This window comes from Takifugu flavidus, chromosome 1 (genome assembly GCF_003711565.1).
Source record: "Takifugu flavidus isolate HTHZ2018 chromosome 1, ASM371156v2, whole genome shotgun sequence".
NCBI classification, from domain to species: Eukaryota; Metazoa; Chordata; class Actinopteri; order Tetraodontiformes; family Tetraodontidae; genus Takifugu; species Takifugu flavidus.
In genome coordinates this window covers 18,578,541-18,603,891 of record NC_079520.1, presented here as the reverse complement: position 1 = coordinate 18,603,891, position 25,351 = coordinate 18,578,541, and the positions used below count along the sequence as shown (strand labels likewise).

Below are 25,351 nucleotides of genomic sequence, written 5' to 3'. Positions count from 1 at the left end.
AGCCCCACTCGCATCAGATAGAGGAATCCACCCCCGGCAGAGATTAAGCATGAGCAGATGTTTAATAACCACAAACATTTACATGCAAAAAAACACAATAACCACAATCCGTGAATACTGTGTCTTTTAGGCGCAGGTTATCACCAATTTTATTTTGCAAGCAATATAGTGAAGCAACTAAAAATGATGAGTTCAACGACAAGGCTTCAAAATACAATGTCATATTTATTCATGTTAAGTAAAATATTTTTCCTTTTTTCTTTGTAATTGACGATCCAATATCCTTGGAGTGTAATTAGTTGAATTATTATCAATTAATATTCAAAATACCTTTCTGGCCTTTTATGACACGTAGAAAGCACTTTAATATTCGTACAGCTGCAAAGGAACAGCGAAAGCTGACTCAGCGAAAGGAGCCGCGAAAGCTGACTCAGCGAAACGAGCCGCGAAAGCTGACTCAGCGAAACGAGCCGTGAAAGCTGACTCAGCGAAACTCGCGAAACGAGTCCACGAAAATGCGCAGTCATGCTTTTCGTCTCAAACGATGACACGGCTAAAGTGGTAGACACGTGTGCGTGAGCGTGCGCCAAACCTTAGACGCAAACATTGTTTATGTCGCTTACTTTATCTCATATGAATAATTAAGACAAGATGGCACTTTATGAAAGTCAGCAAGTTATTGTAACTTAATCTCATCGTTGCTACATCCTCGAACATAAGACAGAGCAGAGAACACAAATAACGTGCTATCAAACGTTTTACATTTTTTGTGGCAATATTAGAGTTATTACGTGAGGCAGGTAAAGGACATTGCTCCAGGTGAGGCTCGAACTCACAACCTCGGCATCACTCTGCAGGTTACTGTCTTATAAGTACCGCGCGCTGACCGATTGCGCCACTGGAGCGCGCAACGCCAGTTTGCCGTGCATTTAATGCAGAGAAATGTACTTGTACGGCTTCAGGTGTCGATATAGTGTGTAGCTGGCGCCTCGATCAAGCTCTAACATCCCCCGTTCAGGAAAATTGGTCGAAGATGGACAATGGATATAGGAAGAAATTTAAATTCTCATCCAAGTGGCTGCTCCAGGTGAGGCTCGAACTCACAAATTCTTTTCGATCATATTGCGCTAATATCTTATTTTTAACACGTCGATACTATGGAGAAATTAACGTTTTGACAATCACAATCAACAACATAAGGTCCAGACAGAGATTCCGTCTTGCATGACTAATTGCGCAGCTATAAACACTCAAGAACTTGTTACTCTATGTACATTTATTTGCACAATTATTTGCAATAAAGTTCAGTTAAAAACATTTTGTTAATATTGTGCCATTAAGATAAAAGAGTCACGTTGCTTCAATCCCATTTCAACGGCTCGTGGTCATTTAACGTGTTTACTGCGGAGGAGTGGAAAATTTACAACGTAGTAAAATTATTTAGGAAAGGTCTATCCGGTGTTGGGAGAACGTCCCTGCCATCTAGTGGCGTCTAATGGTATTACTGTTCTGGCTGACGCTTCAATTAGTATAACGGTTGTATTGAGAGTTTGAAGTCAAAAAGTCTCGTTATACTGGACAGCATTGTAAACTGACTGGTTATATTGGGGCAGAGGGGTCTTTTTAAAGTTTATGTTCCCAAATAAACCACTGCTTCCTTTTTCAATGTCATACTTTTTTATACTACACTTCCTTGTGTTCCTCACAGTAGTTCTTGAATAGTTGTGTGTGTCTGTTCAGTGGCGACATTTCACCTTATATGAATAAAGGAACAGACTCACATTCTTACACAAAAACAAATCATCTAATCAACTATATTTGATGTGCATTTACTAAGTATGATACATATGTTATGTCAGATTTGGGGTTTGAAAAACAACCATTTTAAAGGTAAAACTAAATACATTTCTTGCTGCAGCAGTTATCACATGCATTACATGACAAATAAAGATGGCACATAAATGAAAAAAATGCCACAGAAAAGTCAACAGAAATACTTCAAAAGTCACAGAGTTGACATTAATATTTCAGAGCCAGAGATCACAAATCAAACTGTGTGTGCATAAATTCTTCCAGTGTTGTGAGAAACAGTAGTTCTCAGTCCTGTCGCCTCTTTACAAAGTCATATTTATCAGGTCTCAACTGAGGGCTTCATCCTCCTAACAGTTCTTGTTTCCACATCTTTTCCCGTTGAGCTGCTTCACACTCAGAACGACAACCGAGACAGACCTGAGGAAATACATTATTGCCTGTTCCATCAATCATTGCAGCCACATTCAAACTAAATGAAGCTATATAAAGAGCCTTAGATCAAAACTCTTACAAACTGCTGAATTACCCAGGTTGAGTTTGTCCTTAGAGGCCCAGCAGATGTTGTAGTGCTGGAGAAGTTGCTGCAACAGTTCTTTCTCATCGAGGAACTCCAGACACTCCATTCTACCCGAAGAGAATTTTACATATATCAGAACAGATGAAGAAAATTCCTAAAAAGACTCAAATAAGAACAGTAAAAATAAGCCATTTTTTCAATAAAGGCTATAAAGGCAGCACCCAGAAGGCAACCTGTCAATGCCTTTTGTATTGAAACACATTTAAAGTCATAGCTGTCGACTTCAGCTTTAAAATCTTCACGATACAAATAAATACAGTTCTATTTAAACTTTATGCCATAGCTTTTCTGATTTTACGTGTGCAAATGAACCTTCCTTGACCAATGCCAGCTATCTTTTCTCGAGCCTTACCTGGCTACATCGTCCTGGGGCAGCATGCTGTACACGGTCATCATGTCAAGAGCATCGGCGTGTTCCCAGCCTGTTTTCAGAAACCTCTCCTTCTGCAAACAATGCATTCTTGAAGGTTTTGTGATAGGATAGTGATCATTCCCAGCAATATTCTGACGTGGTCACCTGAGTGTCCAGCGACTGGCAGAGCTCCGCTCCCGCCAGAGAGCACTGGCGGCGCAGCAGGTTCTCAATCATCACCTGGCCAAATCGATCACTCATGTTCACCTAAATGCATAGTTAGGAGTTGAGTCACTTCAGGTTTCAGCTTAGATTTCCATCTTTGACAAATCATGATGCAGTTCAGAAAGTAGTTTTCCTTTATTTATTGCACAATAAAGCAGGATCTGCTTCTGTAGTGATTTGGTGTCATTTGTTTACTTGTTCGTAGTTGATGAACATGGCGGTGTGGAAGATTTCTGCTGCCCAGCGAAGCAGATTAGAGGACTGGGAGGGCGTCATGTATACCAGCACACACTCAGACAGAAGCACTGTGGGTAAACTGGGAAAAACAACAGAAAGCAAGCGGACATTTATTCTGTTTAAGCATAAATGTCTCAAATCAGGGTACAGACATCAGACAAAACAACAACCACATGGATCAAATGCAGAACAACTTTTAACTTTACAGTGAGAAAATAATGGAAGGCTTAAATTCTTAAATTTCTTCAGTCTAAATGTGAAAAGAAATGACAGCTCAGAGTCATAAATAACTAAAATCCTGCTGTACTCATGCTAACCTAATGTCAAAAATGCAGGAAAAAGGGATGCACATTTTCACTTACTCTGGATTAAGATGGAATTTTTTCAGTTTTTCATCTAAAGCAGAGATGTCTCTCAGGTCTGCTCCAATGATACAGTAACGGTCTGAGTCAAGGCTTTGGGTGTCTAATAAAAAGCAAGCACACATTAAGCAAGAAATGCCTTTTAACTTGCATAAACCCTGCAAATGTCATTTCTTACCTAGTATTAAGGAGTCTGTTGAATGAGTTTCAATGAGGTGTTTGGATAGAGGTGGTTTTGTTCTGGAGTCAATGATAAAAAGATCAGTACAAAAATAATGCATTTACTGGGCAGCAATAAACCTGAACATACACTGCAAACATTACAATGCATCTATATAAGGCAAATTGTTAGTGGATAATCTAAATATGTACACTGTTCATTGGGCATTTAGTGGAACAGACCAGCAATAAAAGAAATATTATTCAAAATGGAATATTATTACATTTAATATGGAATATTTTACAAATAACACAATCAAAATTGCAAAAACAGGTGTTAAAAAGAATAAAACAAAAAATATCACTACATGGTACAATTAAATCATGTAATTCATTATAATAAAGTTATCATAACTACTTAAATCTTAAATAATAAATAACATTTTACAGTGTATAGTCAGTACACATACAAATCTCGTTCTGTAACCTTATGATTTATATTTAATCTCACAAAAACAATCCATGCATTTGCATCTTACTTAATATTGTGTATTTTCCTGGCTACAACTGTTGGAAAATCAACTTCAAAGAACTTCTTTGGCAGGAGGTTTTCATCCTTTAACAGACACACAAATATAAAACATAATGACTCTGCAGAGTAACGCGTTTGAAGTCTGACAAACTTATACAGGCTCAAAGGTGCATAAAAAATTAAAGTAACTTCATTTAAAGTGCCCTAGTTTACATAAAAGGTCATCTCATGTAACATGGCATTTTGAGCAAATGCGGCATCAACAATTATTGGTTCATTTAAACCGGTGCCTAGTTGCACCTCTGCCAACCTTTAATCTCCAAAACGTGGTATCCAGTCCAGCACCCAAGTTGATCACTTGGCAATTACACTCTGAATTCCGTATAAACGCATCCAGGAGATGGTTAACTCCTTTGACACGGGCATAGTAACCTAATAAATGAGATAAGTGACAGGAGAATAAGTCCAGTTCCTAAAATACAATGCATTATGTTGAATATACAAAAAATGAGACTCCCACCTCCAATTTGTATATACAGATGAACATTTATCATAGAAAATAATGCAAAAATCTCAGAAATATGCAGTCATTCTGTGTTAATACTTGGTACCAGGTTAGAATTTCGGTAATTGATTTATCCATTTATTTAACCTTATAATAGGGTACTATTAATAGCTGATGTGAGGTACTATAGAAATACTGTAAATTATAGGCGTGATTTCAAAACAGAAAAGACAGATTTACCTCTATTAATTTCAGGTGCCTTCCTCTCTCCTACAGATCTGGCAAAATATTGGATATAGGGGTCCTTCCAGTAGCCTTTACTGGTAGCAAACCTAGTATTTATATTACACTTTAGACAACGAGACAACAATCACAGATTTTGGTATCAAAAACTCTCAATTAATGAAGCTAGCATTTAATGCAGTGCTGCTTTACCTTTTGCCTGTGGTTGCATCGTCACAGGTCGCCCTGACGGCTTCATCAGCAGTATCCATGTATGTGAAAGGTTGTCGAGCTGCCATTAGTTATGATCTATGCACTAGGTTTTTGGTGTCAACATAAAACCTGTGTTTCACACCTACCATGCAATTGCACAGGCTAGCTAGCTGACTAGCTCAATCTTACAGATGAACTACTTTAACATTAGCCGGAGAATGAACAAAGAAATCTATATACATTGTGCCCTTATTGAAGTCCAAATGTGTATTAGAAAACGTGAAAAGTTAAGTGAAACAGCGATTTTCTACGAGTAAACGATATTTTGCAAAGTAACAACTTAAACAACACAGTACAGAAATTGTCATTCCGCCTCAATTACACTTCCGGTTCGCGTTTTCAGATTAAAAGCACGAACCGTAACTTTACCATGAAAGTAAAAGTCACATCAGAATAAAACAGTACCTAATTTCTTAAGAGCTGTTTGGAAACATTGGGCATCTTACTTTAAACATTATTATTTAAATATTGCATTTGGATAATGTTGTAGTTGATTATGAGTATCAAACTGGCTTCTAAATTGTCCTTATTGATGCTAAACAATATTAAATATCACAATATACAACATACGATGAAATTTACATTAACAATTGACCTTCACTTTAAAGATCAACCTTGTTACACTTGAATCGTCCAGCAGCGTGCATATTGCTGATGTTTTATTTAAAATTACATGCAAACTAATTTCTAAATGACCGGGGCTTGTGTCTCCACATGGGAGCGGGTCTGTAACGCCGACCGTCCAGGGGGAGGTGGTGCTGTGTCGGCTGATGTTGCGCTCTCCTATCCTCACTTCCTCCTGCTGGAAGGGGCAGGGGTGAGCTGTCGCCGCCGCCGCCGCCGCCGCCGCCGCTGCCCTTGTGTCGGCTCTCTGCTCTGGGGAGAGTCAAGTAAAAGCAGCCGACGGATTATCCAGGCTCACAACGTTAGCTCCGCGGCTAACGCCAAACGCAACACAAGGGAAGAGCAATGAAAGGCGACCGGAGCCGGTGAAAGTTCCTCACGGCTTACTTGGGAACTTTGATGCGTGGATACGAACAAAAAGGGAGGTTCGCGGATCATGTCGCCACCAACTGGAACTTTCCCGTAGAATTTCCACTGAGGACCGGTTAGCTCGGGAGCTAGCGAGGCTACAAACTGTTTTTAATTGGCTTTGGGTTGGATGGCTTCTTTCTCCCTGTCATAGCGACAGCTCGGAAAAGTACAACAAGGGGCAGAGGCCTTAGGAACTTCATGACAAACCAAAGGCCAAATTTGAAGCGTAATTTTAGGCGGCTCGACTGGAGAGACACCGAAGATGAAGAAGCAGTTCAATCGGATGAAACAGCTCGCAAATCAAACTGTTGGCAGGCGAGTATTCGAGACCGACACACACTCTCTGTCTGGGTGCATCTGACCTGCATTCGGGGTTAAACACACTCCACCATTCAAAAGTGTGCGTTTGACTGGATTTGTGGCCGTTTTGGCCATCTGAATGAGACATTGACAGGCTACAATCAGACGCCTGTATTGACATCTCTGTGCATGACTCAGTTATCTTTGTTAGCTTACAGTCAGGCTTCACATGACACTGTTGATTTAAAGAAAAGCAGGTTGATGAGTGACACCTTTTGGTTCTGCTGTGTGTAGAGCCTGGATGAACAGTTGGATGTACTGTATTTAAAACAAGAGCAACCAACTCATCACCCAGGCTGGGAAATAAACCCCAAAATATGATGAGTCACTTCTTCACTTGCTCATGTTATTGATTGCAATGGTGCAGAATTTAGCATAGAGGCCAGTTGTGAGGCTGCCAAAAGTTGCCTTTTGGCATATTCTTTTGTGAAGCCGGGCGGGATATTTTCTCACGCCAACATCAAAGAACATCGCTGACATCTACTTCTTTTGTTTCATGTTTTTTTTTTTTTTTTTACTTGCTGTTTCCATGAAGTGGCAACAGCGCTTTAAGCTCAGTAAAGGAACCAGATATTTCTATCACAGAGTCGTCCCCGTGGGAATTGAGATCACTATGTAAAATGTGCAAACAACGCTGTGTCAGTGCCAAAGGTCGATGGCTAAAAACACCATCGGTTGAATACTGATGGGTTTGTCATCACTGCAGTTGCCAGAGCCCAACAATACACTGCTGTGTCCCCCGGCCAGTGGACGGATCTCGGCCTCACAGGTCCCTGTGCAGCTGTGGGAAATATTTAACAGTGGACGAGCTGTTGCACCTTGCACCAAGTAGATAAGTGTCTGCGGGAATCTGCAGATACAGTAGCAGCTAATGCCTCTCCATTTATGAAACATGAGATGGCGAGACAAGAGACTTATAAGATGTAAAACGGATTAAAGCATCCATCCGTCTCGACCTCTGAGCTTCAAACACAATGCATTATTGAGACTGTTTTGTCCATTAGTTTAAATGGATCCAGACCATCCCTCCCTGGGGTGGATGTTTTGATCACGAGCGCTGCTGTGCATGTGCTTTGTTTTTCTTATTGTTTGTATTGTGAGCGAATGTGGGCGTCGGCAGTGTTGGCTACCTGACAGCGTGTCCTCCCAGTGCCAGACAGTGCCAGAGAATGCTGCAGGCAGTATAAAAACAATGACGCTCTTTTTAAATAGTCGGTTTTATGTCATCGATTTCTATATTATATAAGTTAACAGAAAATCACAAGTACCTCGGAAAATACCAGGGACCGGTTAATAGGCCGTATTTGGATAGTTGGCAGAGTTGCAGGGCACCCAGTAATTGCATTTTTTCCAAATTTGGAGTCATTATTTCATGGTAATTGAATGAACAAGCATGCATTCCTTTAGCTGAAAGCCCTGGAGAAACTGGAAGGCTGGAAAAGTCATAATTTCCTCAGTGCGGTAAATAAGAGCTGGAGATGTCATTATGTAGAAAACAGACTTTTCTATATGTGTATTGGCAGTAGTTTCTTTTCCTATTCACCTCACAATTAAGGATGAACAAAAAAGCATTCATGTAAAGTAAAGCATGCATTCCTCGCCTAATACTTTTGTGCCATGTTTCAGAGAGCAAAGGCCTTCTCCGCTGCCCCCTGGGTTCCTGTGATTGTGCAAAGGCAGAACACTTTGTCCAGCAAGCAGCCACACTGAGGAAACATCTCCTTCTTCTTCCTCAGCAAACAGGAAACTGTCTCCCAGAGTCATGCTGGCGGCATTCTAGAGATAGAAAGCTGGAGGGATTTATGTAGAGAGGGTGGGACTGAGGTGCACGGTGAAGTTAACACGTGCTCCTTTTCAGAGAATGCAACAAGGGCGTTTTTATATTTCAAGCTTTTAAGGGAAGATTTTAAGGGTTTTTCTTTGGAATTTCCCTGACATGTACAGCGCTGCATGTTAGTTTGGCCATCCTGTCAGATAAGGAGAAGTGTCACAGGCTGCAACCACAGTTTGCATGATGATATGGCTTTTTATAGAGCCAGAATGAAGGCAGGCATTTTACACTGCTCTGATGATAATTCAGAGATTATACATTTTCAATGTGTCTTTGATGACATCACATTTGACTTGTGCAGAAAGTGGCCTCATGTTGGCTGGATAACACATTTTATAAACACTTTCTCTTGGTATAAAGGAAGGAAAGTTGATGGGGTCAAAGGTTCCCTGCATCAGCTGGGGCATCAGCCGGTTGTGACACCAGCACTGTTGTGATGTTGTAAGTGAACCAACTCTGTCGAAAGCAGCTACATCAAGCAGCAATCCATGGAAGAGGTCATTGCAGTTACAGTAAATGCAGAGGATCTGCAATCACGCCGTGATTCAGTCATGTGACACAAGGCGTCGTTTCCCAGGCTGGATGTGAGAAAGCATCTGCTCACTATGATGACAACATCCTGAGAATCAAACAATTATAACTCTTCTGTTGTTTATGTGTGATTCTGAATATAGCAAGCATAGTCAGTCTGTTTCTCAACTCACAAAGGTTTCCTGCAAAGTTGCTATGACAACAGACTGTGGGAACATTATTTGTAGTGGAAAAGCAACCATTTAATACCAAAAGTGAGATGAGTCAACGAGAGCCAGTCCAAGTGGGTACCATGGAGTAGAAAAACAATATTCTAAGTAGCTGTTGTCAGTTGGTGGTAAATTTTAGGGAACTGGGCAAAAAATAGCTTTTTGTGTTACTGCTTGCATAGAAACTTTTAGTTCAGAGGATTCTGTTGTTCTAGAGTTGTTATGAAATAGTCTCTAAATTTCAGATGTAGTTTCTTTTATCCTGCAAAAGGATAGATTGATTATATCTAACAATATAATAAGCATCTTTATGCATTTTGTATTTGACACTTGAGATTATCACCTACTGGATGTTAACATAACACAGAAATAAGGTTAAAGCCGGGCGGTAGGATGAACACAACACTGTCTGTTCTGGAGTCGGCACCAAACGTTGAGTTGGCATCATGTGATCTTTGTGAGCGGAGACACTGTGGGTCATCCCTCTTTGGGCTTTCCATTCTGTTCGCTGTTGCTAAACACCTCGATGCCAAATCTAGAATTTATACTACAGTCATTTCGGGCTCCGCATTTTGCTTTACAGTGTTTTACAGACCGTGATCCAATCACGGGGTGTCTGTTGTGTTAAAAAGAGTGATCAGGGTTATGACGGTCCCTGTATGAACGAGCATTGTTGCTTCTGGCTGTTTCCCACATCTAGAAATTCTTCTTCTGTGTTAAATGACATTTGGTATATGAGAGGCTAAGTTATAACATCTACTGTTAATAGTATTTGTCTTTTTTTTTACATTTTCACATGAATCAATAGATCTGAGAATAAACGGATATCTCCTTCTCTGTCCAGGCCAGTTATAAATGAACTGGCTCACATCATCAGCCCCATTAGGGAGTGTGTATGGGCTCAGGCGCTCCATTGTTCTGCAGCTTCTTTCATCACACTCTAGTATCCATTACTTTCTGCCTAAAGCTGCCAACTGTTGCATCCGCGAGAGGCGCATCCTCCCCACTTTGTGGCGCGCTAATTGTGTAGAGCGGCCAGTTACAGCCGCTCCATTGTGCCTGTGGCCACAGTATTCGCTTACTCCCCTTCTACTTTGACAGTAGATCGCCATGGTTACCCTTTTGATGCAGGGGCAGTGGCTGTTGCCAGGGAGTCACCTACCAAGCACGGTGACACACTTTCCTTCAAGACTCGCTGTGGGTCAGCTGATGCCAGCAAAAAAACCAACACATGTTGTGTTGTTGGTGTCCGGCTGTTGCTGCACAGGCTGCACTCGGCCTATTTTTGCCTCTGACGCAGGCCTCTTTGGGCTGGGATCATCAAGTGGCACTTTTACGAAGCCTTCTTCACTGTTTTTTTTTGTCAGTGAACTACACCGACTGGCGTCAACGCCACCGAGCAGCACTCGATTGGAATCATTCATCAAAATAGCTCCAGGGCTTTTTGTATAATCCTATTTGCTTTAATGCTATTTGTGAATTTGGGTGGATTAAAACTAGCAAATACATTTTGTAGATTAATTAAATGAGGCAGAGAAGCTCAAATAAGCACGCTTAAATATCACAAAGCTGCGTGTCCTCCACATGTAAATTCAGCTTCCTATTTTGTATCCATGCTTTCTTCTGCTGATGTAGGCTTTTCTGTCTTCATTCTGTGGGCTCTTCTTAACGATGGTCTCCACAGAAAAATCCAGACGTTTCCATTCATGTATATATTGTAGAGCATTTTAATTCAGCACTCATAGAACTGCCTAGTCAAGGGTCTTATTTTTAAAATCTTTCTTTTCGGCAAGTCTTCCCCTCTCGCTCCGTCTCTTTGCTCCCCAGCTCCCAGCCTCTGTGCTGTAATTGAAAGCAGCTGTGAGAGGGTTACTATAGTGCAGACAGAGCGGCTTTTGGAGGAGGTCCCAGACTTCATACAGCGCTCTCGTTACCCTTAATGCAATCAAGACAGCACAGGTCGCTTCATTCAAAGTTAGACTCAGCTACGTAAATGCTCATGCAGGCCGGCGTCTGTGAAACAACACGGAGACATGTGACATCCAGGCAGCAGATAATGAATTCTTATGATAATATTGTCTTATACGGTGCATGTAAATGCTAGTTATGCATAGTAATGCAATAATCCTGCTTAACTTCTCTTACGCGTGACCAAAATATCTTCTTTCGCTGCAGACATGCTGGTACCATCAGAAACAACATCCAGAATAAACCCAGATTCAACCCCCCAACAAGCTAATTCTGGTTAAAACGCAAGTGGCTTGAGAAAGGGGGGATACTGGGTGGTGGTGGGCTTCCAGACGCATCTTTCTGCTGTAGTTGTATTCAAGTCAGTGAGCCTGAGACTGCAGTGTTGGCGTTTTCCTCCACACCAGCCACAGAATCTCCCAGCTCCATGCGAAGGTGTTGATTAGCAGTGTGAGCTGATCCTGCTTTTCCCAACCTTCTCCCTTTAAGTGAATCTAATCTGCCTGACCTCCCCAAGCCCAACTTTAATTTACTAATAATAGAGTCGAGCAGAGCAGGCCCGTTTAGCTACCCTGCTCACAACACTGAGCCTGTCATGCTGTGGATTGAGGAAACCAAAACTTAGCTTTGCTGAGTTTCTGCTTTTTTGGTATCGGATCTGGTCCAGGCTCACGACACTTGTGAAGCTATTGCATGTTTTTAAATACCCGTCTGATATGTGGTAACTGTCCGCGCCATCCTCTTGAATCTTACGGCGCAATACAGTCTTTTCAGACCCACCTCATTTTCTTTCTGGAAGATATTTCAAGTTTGGCTGCATTTTGTATTAAAGTACACCTGTGTTTGTTTGCCTTGGCCTGTACTAACATGTGCTCTCTGTTGCCCTTTCTCACCCACAGAGCAGAGAAAACAGAAGTCCTCAGCGATGACCTATTGCAGGTAAATCATTAACTGTGAATCGCTAACTGGCCAATAACACCTTTGTCATCGGAGCAGTTTGCACTCTAGCATAAATCTCATGTCTAAATGAATTTAAATTTTCCATCTTTACAAGCATGTTGAAAACAATGGTAAAAATGTAGAGCAACAAGTAGACTTCCAATACCACTCCCTCCCAGTGCTCTACCGTGCTGCATGACTGGGGAAGTCAGTCGTGCAGCACACACACAGTTTTCATAATGGCACCTGTGTGTGTGTGTGTGTGTGTGTGTGTGTTTTTTAAAGACAATGGCAGATTTTGATGTGCCAAACCACAGGAAAGAATTCCATTTCACCACAGTCAAAGTTAAATGAGCTTGGATCCTGAGAAGGGGGAGGATGTGATACAGTTTATTGATATAGTTGCTTCTTTGCATGGCTGCACATTTGGTTTATGTTTGTAGATGCTGTGATTGCTGTGTTCCCAGACAATTGTCTTTGGCAAAACAGTTACGTCGCTTTAGTTTTCCTGCTTCAAAGTACCCACATTTTGGTTCTGTTCCCAGTTTTTTTACTTTATGGAAACATAGTTTGTGTATTTGATGGGTGCTGAGGTTCAGTATTGGCCACTCAGCATAGATTTTCCAGTGAAGAATATTGACTTTGTGTGATTTGGAAGTCTTACAAATAGGAAAAGCTGGTCTTTAAGCCCGTTAACTAACACGTTATTTTCATCTTTACACAGCACCTTCCTCTCTGAACAGATGGATTTTCTGTTTCTCAAAATCATTGGAGATTTTCAATTGTGTTAAATCATTTCTGGTTCCCGAGAGCTGTTTGGAGAACTTTACTTGTAGCAATGGCTGATGATGGGTGATTGATTTTTTTGAACGTATTTTTCTATTTTGTGATTGATTTACTGAAGTTGATATATCTCAGACAGACACTGACTGACAGATGTGCCTCAATCGGGACACTGGTCCAGAACACTTGGAGCGAACTTGACTAAATGACCTGGGTTGGTATGGAAGAGACTTTGGATCTTAGGAGGGGGTCCTCGGTAGCTTAGCTTTAATTGGCATCTTAAAGTCATGCCAAGGAACCACCCGGCATTCTTGTGCCAGCTGTTCATTCCTTTCTGCTCCTTGCATAACAGCTCGCCCACAGGGAGCACCAGCAGAAAGACGACAGAAATACCAGCACGCCCGGCTGCACGCTCATCCATATGGCTGAATATGAGTAGAATACTAGAAGCACTATTTTATATGTCATCAGTTGGTAACTGTGCAGTTTTATTCTCAATCTGTTTAATTTTTACTATTTTTGGGCTTGTCCAGGCATGTCCTTCCTGATGGTAACCAATGAGCAAATGGCCATTCTCCATTTTACTCTCTCCCTTTCACAGTATTCCCATCAGCATTGGGATTCCCAGCTCAGTGACACATCATGTGATTAACCATGTGTTTATGTCATCACAGTGCTTGAGGAAAAACACACCCTGTTTACCATGGCCTTTTAGCCCGGGTTCAACCATCCATTCAGTCAGTCTATTTTTTCACTTTGCTCTATTCCCAGACTGCCACAATGTAAGGAAACATGGCCAGAGTCATGCAACACAAACATTTTTAGTACACCCCCACAAGGAGCAAGGAGGGAATCCCCAGTATGTTGTGTACCTGGTACTGACTAGACTGGGTATAAGAATTCTTCTCAAGGCCTTCAGCCTGTGGAAGCAGAGAGAACTGGGGTGAAATTTGACCCAGCTGGGGAATGCCTGGGGCCTCCACAGGTCGGGAATGACGTAAGAGCTCTGGAAAAGAATGATTGAACGGATAGTCCGGAGCAGGGTACGGATGCAGATGTCTTCTTTGAAATTCCTGAGTGTTGGAGCTGTTCTGTTTTTGGAACACAATTCCCTGGTTTTTTTTTGGGGGGGGGGGGGTTTTGCAGCATTTTCTTTCTCCTGTGGACTTCAGCGCTTCCATTTATATCTGGAAAATACTTTGCCCCAACACCCGAGGGCATGCTTCATTCCTCTGAGAGATCAGACTACTTCTTTCTCTCATCTGCTAAAATAAACAGTATGCAGACACGCTTACTGGTACTGTACTGGTAGTACAGCAACCTGCAATGATCATTTGGAATAACAAGGCCATGAAAGCCAGCCACAAGTTGACCGTTACACTGGCACGACAAGGACAGTGAATGGCCACCCTGCTGAGCTTCAGTAGACCTCTGTACCAAAGCCAGAAAAGCCGTGACTCCATCAATGATGTTATTATGCGCTGCCAGGTTTAAAGGACAGAGCGTGTGCTTCAGTGAGTGCACATAGAAAGTCTGTTTAATCCAGCCTCTCTCTCCCCCCCTCTCTCTCCCTCCCTCTCACTGTCTTTGTCACACTCTCTCTCTCGGATGCAACCTAGTGACCGTTGCTATAGAAACATTTTCCGATCATGTGCTCCAGTGATAACATTCCAGTGCGATCCATTGGGACAAGCCTTATCGACCATGCGTGACCTTTGACCCTTGCCTGTCTGATGATGATGATGTCATTTTGACGTAGTCACAAAGTGAAAACCTTGTGAAACAAAGTCATTCCCTTAACCTGCAGGTTAAAAATGTGTTGCACATCTTATCTCATGCACAGATCGAACGGCGCATGGAGTTGGTACGTGTGGTGTCCCACAACACACACAAGAGGATGGTATCATGTCTACAGGGACACATCGGCACAGATGCAGAAAAGAGACACGTAAGAGGAAAAAACACGCTTATCATAGCTGCAGTTTCCCAAAAGTCAACTGTATGAGGATGTGTAATGTCTCCCACACAAGTTTAAAGTCACTATTTCAGTGTCCACACCCAGCCAGTGACTGGCCAGTGATTTGTCTTTTTTGTTTTCTGCCCCCCCCGCACTACCTAAAACATGCACTACAGTCCGTACCACGCCTCTATACAGGAAATGGTCAGGTAAAAACACCAAATCCTCATTCCACCTCTTGTTCCATTTCCCATTCTGACATCTGTTGTTTTCACTCATGCATGACTCTTTGGGATTCTCCATCCAAAAACAGGATGTTCGACACTTTCATAAGTTTTTCTCACAGATGTGATGAAAGTCCATAGATGTCTCATCATAGTTTACCACTTCAAATTCCATTTAATGTCTGTATTTTCCTCCTTTGCTCAGAAAGCGCTCATCCTCTTTCCTGCTCAGTGGAAAGTCCTTGATGATCTTTCCTTTGGCACCAACATCAAATACAGAGCATTCTCTACATAAGAGGTGTTTTTTCTCTATGGGCAGATACTGATTTATGCCTCCTAATTGTTTGTATCTCTCCTTCTTTCACGGCACAGAAAAAGCTTCCTTTGACCTCATTATCCCAGGCGATGGTGGAAGGTGGGAACCAGCTGGGGGAAGACTCCTTGATAGGGTGAGTTTGTGATTTCTCTCCTGGGATACATGTTGCTAATGGAAGCAGATGCAACCTAAAGGGGGAAAAAGAAAACCACACACAAGCAGTCTGTTCAGCTATTTGTTAGTTTTATGACTTCCCTTTAATGAGTTTTAATATGATTTTTCATTGTGTCAAAACGGCCACTGCAGACTGGAGTTAAGGATCTAGAAAGTGAGTTGTGAAGAAGTCACATGTCTGTCTGAAACTAATGAGGAACAGAAAGTACGCCTGCTTTTAAATGTTTTGACATATATATTGTAATAGCACTAGTGACTCAAACCCGAAAATAAGTAAACTGACTCCTGGTATTTAAGAACAATATTAACCTTTATTATATTATTATATACTTTGGGCACAATAAAGAGCTGGCAAAGCACATTGTAAAAGATGTATGGTGACACCGAAGGATGACAGCTTTATGTTCCCGCAAAAAGACTAATATGATTGTGAGGCAAATCAGCAGAATGTAAATTTGAACACATTTGTCTTGTGTCAACAGGAAAATGATGGAAGTGTGTGGCGAGGCAGAGAACCGTCTGGCGTCAGAGCTGATGCACCATGAGTTGCAAATAGAGAAGGATGTCCTGGATCCTCTTAGCCAGCTAGCAGAGGTAAAGGAGTGGGTTTAAATGTGAACTGGCCAAACCTTCATAATGAGGAAATGCTTTAGTGCACTTTAATGTAATGCAATAATAACCTGCTGATAAGATCATTTTGTTTTTTGACTGTGGAATATGTCAGGAAGGATATTTTAGGTTTTTGAGGGCTTGTTGAGATTGGCTGTGTTTTGAACATTGAAGGTGGACGTTCCAAACATCCTGAAGCAGAGGAAACAGCTGGCAAAGCTGGTGCTGGACTACGATTCTGCCAGAGCAAGGTCTGCTTAAACCTAACAGTTTGACTCAGTCTCAAGTCACAGTGCCAAGTCACTCCTGACCTACTGTATAGTAAATTCATATTTATTCTAATATGACTTTTGTCTCCCCAATTTAGGTGGTTGCAGGCGACCAAGTCAATAATCTCAGGAACAAACACTCAAGCACTGACGGCCAAGGCTGACCTACTCAAGGAAGAGATGGATGAGGCCATGAATAAGGTGGAGCTCTGCAAGGTAAGCAGCATGTGTATGTGAGTATACTGTGTACTGTATGAGTGCATACTGCTGCTAATATTGTCCACCAAGGAGACAGACGTCATGTCTGTCTGTCTGGCTCTTTGTCTGTGGCCTGGTAAAATAATGCAAAAAGTTATGAGTAGATTTTAATGAAATTATCAAGAAATATTGAAAACCAAAGCCAAGTAAAGGCTCCTTAAATGTTACTATCTTGTTACTACTACTTAAAGATGGTATAGATTGTTTGTTTTGGGGCTCCTTAACTTAAAAGGCTGACTTGTGCTCTTCTGCGCTCAGCATATTTCCTCACTTGCATCTGCATGAGCACCAGGCATGAATTTGCTTATCAATTATTACTGTTTTTGTAAAATTTCCATTTTTGTGTGTTTTTTTTAAATTCCCAAGGATCAGCTCGCTGCAGACATGTACAGTTTTTCCTCAAAAGAGGGGGAGTATGCCCTCTACTTTGTAACAGTAAGTATCCTGTGGTAAGCAGATAAACATCTGTTTTTGTGGGACTGTTCACAGCTGTAGAAAAGCTGTGGATAAACAGCCCGTCAGCCATTTTTATTTACTCATTTACTGTCATGTCCTTTAATTTCTTTCTGAATGTACTATACCTTCATACATTTCAATGTTGCTTTTTTTGTTTGGTTTGTTTTCAAAGCTCTTGGAAGCTCAGGCAGATTACCACAGAAAGTCTCTGACAGTTTTGGAAAACGTTTTGCCAACCATCCAGGCACAGCAAGGTAATATTACATGCAAACAAGAGCCTCCTGTTAAAAGCCTTTCCAGAAAAGACGGCTGGGTGGTTCCTGTGTATTTTGTGTCCCTTCAAGCAAACTTTTCCTGTGAGACACAGGGAAATGTACCCTTAGGTTTGCTGCAAATAGTTGCTTCGAACACAAAACACTTTCCTATTCACTTTTCCAAGCTTGAGGAAGGAAACCAACTGCAGTACTTTTTTTCCCATTTAAATGAAAAACAAACTTGATTAGCATCTGTCAGTTCCAGGAGCTGTTGGAAATCCACAATGGAGGATCAAATACTAAAGACTTCTCTTATGTTCTCTCCACTTAACCTCCAAACATAATCAAATTTTCTGTGTTGCAAACATGTCTCCTCTTTAAACCCAAGCTTTTTTTTTTTTTTTACTGCCCCTCACCCCTTCTAAACACATGTGGTCTACACCAGACAAGCCTGGTCTCTCAGTATGTGGCGATGACTCACAGACTCCAAAAACACCCCCAGGTCTTCTCACATCACACCCACCTGGGTTTTTGTGAGCTTTTTGTCATCCCAATTCTTCTGTTTTCACAGTTAATTTGCACATAAGCTCAGTCTCTTACACCATTGCAGAACTGCATCCCTAATTTGGACAAGCAGATATTGCAATGGTGATCAAAGCTCCACTAAAAATGTCCACATGCTCTCCACATGCTAGTCTCATGTAAGCAATACGACAGGAAAAGATTCGGGTTAGAACATATGATTGTTATTTGACATCAGTTTGAAAGGGGAATGTCAGAAACTGGCCTGAGGGAGAGCTGCTGACCTAGAAATCTGCCTTATAGATCAGCAGCAGACCTGATGACACTGAATTCCAGACCATACCAACTTTCTTTTTAACCCCAGACAACACTTGTTTTGTCTCCACAGATTTGTGAATCAAACAGTGCCCCCTCTTCTCCTGACTTCCCTTTGATTCTAGCTCCCTCTGTTTTTAGATTCATGGACAGAGAAGCCTGCGTTTGGCACTGGCCTGGATGAACATCTGAAAAGGAGTGGGCGGGAGATCGCACTGCCGATAGAAGCCTGCGTCATGATGCTGCTAGAGACCGGCATGAAGGAAGAGGTGAGAGAAACAAAAGAAGTGCTTGTTGTAATGAGAAATGACTGTCACATACCAGCTTGAGGGACTTATTTCTCTGCTGAGATTTGATCGCTGACCCAACTCGTCGTTTTGTCCATTAAAATCCAGATGTCCCCCATGATGGCTTGTCCACTGATAACCTGCATAATCGAAGCCAAACTGTAAATCATTAGTTCACACGAGAGACTGGAAGCGGAAACACACTCTATAAACATTTCTGTATTGCTCTTCTGTAAAAGCTGTCACATGTTTGGCCAAGGTGATGAGTTATAGGACTTCTGTGATGACCCCCCCCAAACACAAATTTAGAATACAATAGAACCTACGTTTGTCTTGTCTATAAATCAGTTTGTTGCATGTTTATGTCAGGACCGTGTCCTTATTTCCGTTCAGTGGCTGCTGAGTCCAGCCTGTGTCATTTTTGCATGAAGATGGTCTTTGTCTACGTGTCAAAGTAAAGAACTCTGTGTGTTTGCTCTAACGTTTCATTACGTTCAGTTGGTCGCTGAGAGTGTGTGGAGTGGCTTTACACTGCGTGTCAGTAAGTGATCGTTAGTGGGGTGTGTGTGAGTGCGTGTCTCAGTGAAAGCAGAGCCTTTTCAAGCACACAGCCTCAAACATCTGTCGATACTGTCACAACCATGGAATTCCTCTCCTTAGTCCGAAACCTCCAAAAAATACATATTTGACATTTTAAATTAAAACAAAAAGTCTGAATGGTCCGATCTCCAAACCTCACTGCGGTGTGTGTTTGTCTGTCAGGGACTATTCAGAATCGCAGCAGGAGCATCAAAGCTGAAGAAGCTGAAGGCTGCCCTGGACTGTTCAACGTCCCAGTTGGAAGAGTTCTATTCTGACCCCCATGCTGTTGCTGGTACGTCTCTATATGACTCAGTCCATTTGTCTCTAATGAGTGTTTATTTACTGCAAAGATGAATACAATTAGATGATTATAGTGAGTCAGTTTGTTGCTGAATTTGTGCTTTTAGGAGCGCTCAAGTCCTACCTGAGGGAACTGCCTGAACCTCTGATGACTCACCTGCTTTACGATGAATGGATTCAGGCCTCAAGGCAAGACTTGTAACAATATTACTGGGAATAAAAAGTGGGGATATGTACTCTGTGGCATTAAGTCATCTGGACCAACATAATGCTATGTCTTTAAGATTTTTGTCTTTTCTTTCAGTGTGTCCGACCCAGACAAGAGGCTCCAGGCACTTTGGGTTGTGTGTAATAAGCTACCAAAGAACAACAAAACCAACCTGAGGTCCGTAAAGAGGAAGGCCATGACAGCTTGGATTGTAGTGCAAACTCAGCATAAACGGTCCTATTTTCACGCAGATATTTGGTGAAGTTTTTGTCCAAGCTGGCTCACGACAGCGAAGCAAACAAGATGACGCCCAGCAACATCGCCATCGTGCTGGGACCCAACCTGCTGTGGGCCAAGACTGAGGGGTGAGTGAGGATTAAACAGAGAGGAGGGGTGTTATTGTAGCCTGTGTTTGGTGTACACGTCCGCTCATTCACCTTCTCATTTTAACCCACCTCAGGAGTCTGGCTGAGATGGCAGCAGCTACTTCTGTGCATGTTGTGGCCATCGTGGAGCCCATAATCCAGCATGCTGACTGGTTCTTTCCTGAGGGTGAGCTCTGGGTTTACTTCTCATCTGTCCTCGTCTTGTTGACAGTCACGATTTTACCACAGATAAGTGTAGCTTGATTAAGAGATGCTGTCTTATGCTGTCAGCCGGGGCCGCATTTGCACACCACACGTCGTCTACTTACATTTTATTTTAGTAAAACTTCCCCTCTCCAATCTGGCAGAGGTGGACTTTAATGTGTCCGGCATGTTTGCGATGCCCGCACCGACATCCAACCACAACAATCACGTGGACTACGACTGCGGAACGATCGAGAGGAAGAGGCCTCAGAGTATGGTGGGAACGGACAGCGACGTGGCACGTAAAGACAAGTAATGCACCCTCGCCGAACCATTATCTGTTGGACAAGCTCGTTTGTCAGTCTTTCTCTGGCTCACAGTCGCCACCTTCAGCTTCAGTTCTTTGTAAATCATTTTGGCTTTAATAAAGTGTTATATTTAATTTTATTGTGGATTTGATTTCCGTAACCTGATCAATAACACTTGTCCGTGCTCTGTGCTCAGCTTAATTCTCTGTCTCCCATCTGATTTGTGGCATTCTGATCAGTTTGTCCTTCTATCACCCCGTCCCTGCTGTCTGTCTGCTGTAGCTCCTCTACTAAACACTCGGATCACACCCTCCGTAGAGGCAGTACTACCCTAGGTAGAAAGCAGCACACCTCACCCGCCTTCCAGCCTCCTTTACCCCCCGTGGAGGCTCCAGGGCAGGGGCATGGGGCCGGGCAGGTCCCCTCAGCTGAGTCCCAGCCCCAGCCACAACCTCCTCCTGGGGGTTCAGGACCTGATGCTTGCCAAAATAGCTTGCAACAGGGGTTGGGCGCTCTGGCCGCTGCTCAGCCGGTCCTCGCCCAGCACACAGAAGAGCTCAGGTAAGAGCTGTGTCTCTGCTGTAGATGCACACTTGGACGCATGGCTGACCCACAGAAATATTAACTACCGGTACTATTAATGCTGACTTTGACCTTTTCATTCTTTGTGAAGGATGAGGTCAGACTGATGGGCTCTTTGCATTTTAACTGATTATTAAAGCATTTTTTCATGGGTATTTCTTTTTTTTTCTGAGGTATCTTACCAGAGGCTGCCTGTTCTTGTGGTCGTTTATGCCCAGGTCATCATTTCTATAGCAACACCACAAGTGTTCTTACACTACCACCATTTCCAGATATGCAGACTTGTCTGGATTCAGGCTGACTCAAAGCAACAACGGCCGCTCATTTTGTTAACGGTCACCAGCGGGACCTCCTGTTGTTCTGCTTTTCCTCCACAAAATCACTGGAATCAGCAGGAATTCAAACTAACTTGCTAAAAGCGCCCCAGAAAGCCCAGAAATGGGTTTCCTTTGTGCAACGACTGAAGACTGCCTTCGATATAGCTGCTGAAAGGCTAACGTTCATATCTAAGCAGATACAGTTTGTTTGCATTTGTTACTCCAGCAGACTCTGTGAGGAGGGTGCATTTGAATCACCCAGATTAGATTAGTGTGGGTCATGATTACAGCAGCTGACATGCTGGATGAGCTTGCTCATTAAAATAGTGCTGAATCTATTTTCCAAGCCCAGTAAATCTACTGACCTGGAGTAGGGTGGATAAACAGAAGTTTATAGGTTTGAATGAATTTCCTTTGTTTTTGTTTCCGTTAAAGCAACCAGAAAGGGAGGGACGCCACTCCTGCCCCGACACCTCTGCTCCAGAGAAATGGCTCCGGAGGAGGAGGGGGTCAGGCTGCGGGCCAGGTGGGCTCTGGAACTCCTGGGGCTGGAACAATGGGACCCAGTCCCCATATGGTGCGCAGAGGTAAGAGCGTGATACTTTCTGCCCTAATGGTGAGACAAGCTTACCAGCTGTTTGCTCTGTAGATTGTAGATCCTCTCGCAATAATCTAGAGAGTTGAGGTTTTATTAAAAGCGAAGGGTTCCGTTTAGTGACATATTGATTGGTTCGACTTTGCTTTGTCAGTAATTCATATTCATATTCCAGGTACCAAAAAGCAAGCCCCTGCCCCCCCCAAACCATTAAACCCACCACCCAACCAGCCTTGCAATTCAGCCAACCCCCCCTCTTCCTCCTCCCAACCTTTCAGCCCAAGTCCCAGACCCCTGAGTAACCAGTCCCCTACATCCCCCACTTCTCCACCCCCACAGCCATGTGCCACACCCAGACGTCACTCTAATAACCAGCCCCTAATTCAGGCACCCAGTCATCCACCACCAGAGCCTCCTACACAGCCTGCATCTCCAGGTCAGTCCAGCGGGGACCAGCAGATCACTGACCCCTCACCTCCTGGCACCCCCACACCTCCAGGCACGCCTCCGCCCTCTACTAACACCCAGGATGTAGCAGTACCTCCATCTCCTTACCAGTTTGGCTCACTTCCCCGGCCTCGGCCTGTCCCCAAACCCCGCAGCAGACCCAATATCCCACCTCCGCCACAGCCCACAGCCCCAGGTAGTGACACCAATGGGATCTGTGCCACCACTTACAAGATGATGGGTGAGTTTTGCTGCCCCTTGTGTTGTTATTGCATGTCAGAGTTCTGTTTTTCTGCTGACACTAATATGCTCTTTCTTACACTGCGTTGCGGTATTGTACTTCCACAGGTTAAAGATTCACTTGTAAGAGGTTTGTTGTTAATTCACCTTTTCACTATTAACACCATGACTCTTCTGCTTCGCCTGCTGCCTTTATCGCATGGTTTCCAGCCCTGATGCACTCTGACGTGTGTCCAGGACCTCTTTCTCAAATTCAATAAGGATCTCTTGAGGTGGAAATGGGACAAGTGTGAACACTACCAGTGTTAGAATTGGTTATATTAACTGAAAAGTCAACATTTAAAAAAGGCTGCCCGATGTCAAATGAACTGCCTTCATCAGGGCTGTTGTTTTTAATGTGAAGGAGTGTGTCTGTTGAGCATGTGTTTGATATGCATGAATGTTGTAGGTGATGTGCGTGCTCAGGGTCGGTGTCACACCTCGTGGGTTCTGTCTTCTTTAGCTTCTGACTCTTGACATTTTCCGGCACTGCTCAGCGCCCTGGCGGAACGCTGCCACCTGCTGGTCAAATGGTGCAGCAGCGCTGCGTCACTGCTGAGTCGTATGGAAAATCTTACGCCACTACGTCAGGATGGCATAATTGCACCGCATTAAATGCTTTCATATGTCAGGATAGAGTCAGATGGGCTTGAAATTATGTCTGACATAAATAGTGGTTGGATGTTTATGTCTGATCCTGACACAAATACAACCTCAGAATTCTGGTGTGTTTAGAGTCGAGGCTGTTTCATATCAAAGTGAAGCTTTAGAAAACAGATCTATTGTACTTGCCACTGTGACTTATACATCTTTTACCTTTCACTTGCTCTTTAGACCCAGCGATGTCTTTCAAAGGGCTGGGTCGAGCTTTCGTCCCTGAGCTCGCTGTAGACCAGCAGCTTTTGACTGTCTCCTCCTGCACCCTGCCTCTTCCCAAAGACTGTGACTTGGACACGGAGAGCACCGTCCTATAAGTGGGAGACGACGACCTTCTCTGGTTCCAGCACCCTGTCCCCGACCCTGCCACACCCACCCACGCCATACCCATCAGCATTCACATATATACACACGTTTATTCAACCCTGAATCTGCAGCAGGTGGTAAAACAGCTCCTCGTAGCCATGATGGCAACACTTGGCTAGTAAAGAAACTGTTGTAGCTTAACTTGATGTGGCATTTCCTCAAAAACCCAAGTGATTCACAACAAAATATAAACATTGGCATATTTACTTAACTTAAGTGCTGTTTTCTGGTTAAAAGCATGCCCAGTGTGCAGTTATCTAAAGTGGCTATGCATATTTTTAACATCACCCCGCAGGAAAGAAGGTTATTTGAATATAGAAAATGGGATTCTGTTGTGACTGACATATTAGTCATTTAAGACACCTAATTGCGTCCAACACAATGCTGCAAATACACATGCCCCCATAAAGTTCATACTTTGGACAATCAAGCTACAGAAATGGAAGCATGGGTCGGTGGAGGGGTGGAAATCCAAAATGTGGAGCTTGTTTTTCCCAAGCTGGTGTGAGGTGTTCTGTTTCTTTTTTGTTTGTTTTTTTTGTTTTTTTAAGGAACAAGAATTGGAATTAATTGTAATTGTAGAGCACAGGGTTAAGGAGAATAAAGGTCAGCAGGCAGAATTAGAAGAGCGGTTGCTTTAAGTGTAGCTGGTGACTGCAGGCTTCCAGTCGTCTCACACTTATTTAGCCCTTGATTGTATGGAAACCCTAAATGATTTCACCCCCTGTTCCACTCCTGTATTTATTTACTGATCTTTTTGAAACACATTCCCCGTGGCTTGACGTAAATAATGCAGTCTTATAATGTAAATCATGCCTTATTGGTTCCTCTTAAAACCATGTAAGAAGCATTGTATATGTATATTTACTGTATGGAGGATTTACCTGTTACTACAGTATTTCCAAGAAGCTGTCAGGGATGCAAGGAAACATGCTTTGGCTTCATTCTGAGCAGAAGTAGGAGGGCTACAGGCACCCCAGCCTTGAACACAGAGTTTCTGAATGTAGTGAAGGGCAGGTGTTGCTGACCTCTTCGTGCCCAATGGAAAGTAAGAATAGTGGATGTTGCACTTTCCTGGTGAACTGGCTTGGAGGATCTTTCCCACGGAGCTGAGTGCATCGCGCCATCTCAGTTGTGAAGTGGCATTTAGACTCACCAGGTCAGATTTGAGGATGCTTTGTTGTATTTTCTGCAATAAAACTTTTTTTTTGGTTGAGACCCATTATGGTACCTGGTGGGGAAAATTGGTTGCTGCAGTTGCCCTAAAAACAGACAATCAAGCATTTTTGGATCTGTTTTTCTCTCTTTTTTTTACACCTGTGCCTTGTCCCTGTGCATCCTGTGGTGGAAAGCAGCACCTCCAGGCTCTTTAGGACAAATAAACGCCATTAAACTACTAATGATAATGCTGCATCTTTGAACTTCAGTCTTTTTTATGTACACCGTATGGAGAGCTTAAATGTGAACGATGAACATGTAATACAAATGCTTGGTTATATTTCCCTTTCCAAAGAAAATAAAGTATATGATTCATTCACATTGGAGTCTGGTTGGGTGTTGTAAGTTGAAACTGAATGAATGAATTTTA

General features: G+C 42.8%; 2 protein-coding genes and 1 non-coding gene across 11 annotated transcripts; 1 reads left to right on the top strand and 2 right to left on the bottom strand.

The window, feature by feature from the left end:
• Positions 1-644: 644 nt before the first annotated feature.
• Positions 645-25,300, top strand: arhgap17a (Rho GTPase activating protein 17a). Of its 9 annotated transcripts, XM_057041727.1 has the most exons (22): positions 6,010-6,606; positions 12,090-12,129; positions 14,756-14,860; positions 15,046-15,078; positions 15,466-15,542; positions 16,066-16,177; positions 16,367-16,443; positions 16,560-16,677; positions 17,086-17,154; positions 17,348-17,429; positions 18,408-18,535; positions 19,316-19,427; positions 19,543-19,624; positions 19,740-19,820; positions 19,895-20,008; positions 20,104-20,195; positions 20,377-20,524; positions 20,803-21,081; positions 21,855-22,006; positions 22,190-22,702; positions 22,810-22,831; positions 23,575-25,300. In XM_057041727.1, the coding sequence occupies exons 1-21, from the start codon at positions 6,554-6,556 to the stop codon at positions 22,812-22,814; spliced, it is 2,472 nt and encodes an 823-aa protein (XP_056897707.1). In that variant the 5' UTR covers positions 6,010-6,553; the 3' UTR covers positions 22,815-22,831; positions 23,575-25,300. The 9 variants fall into 9 exon arrangements, with proteins under 9 accessions (XP_056897670.1, XP_056897657.1, XP_056897707.1 ...); XM_057041677.1 differs by lacking the exons at positions 6,010-6,606; positions 22,810-22,831 and adding an exon at positions 646-1,087; XM_057041667.1 differs by lacking the exon at positions 22,810-22,831 and having other exon boundaries at positions 6,018-6,606.
• On the bottom strand, positions 812-905 carry trnai-uau (transfer RNA isoleucine (anticodon UAU)). The gene is made up of 2 exons: positions 868-905; positions 812-847 (listed from the first exon to the last, which is right to left on the bottom strand). It is a non-coding gene; the product is annotated as a tRNA-Ile (tRNA).
• Positions 1,259-5,660, bottom strand: lcmt1 (leucine carboxyl methyltransferase 1). Its single transcript, XM_057041748.1, has 11 exons — positions 5,197-5,660; positions 5,002-5,093; positions 4,567-4,688; positions 4,264-4,340; positions 3,744-3,805; positions 3,566-3,668; positions 3,162-3,282; positions 2,907-3,008; positions 2,742-2,833; positions 2,339-2,436; positions 1,259-2,229 (listed from the first exon to the last, which is right to left on the bottom strand). The coding sequence occupies exons 1-11, from the start codon at positions 5,280-5,282 to the stop codon at positions 2,207-2,209; spliced, it is 978 nt and encodes a 325-aa protein (XP_056897728.1). The 5' UTR covers positions 5,283-5,660; the 3' UTR covers positions 1,259-2,206.
• Positions 25,301-25,351: the final 51 nt, after the last annotated feature.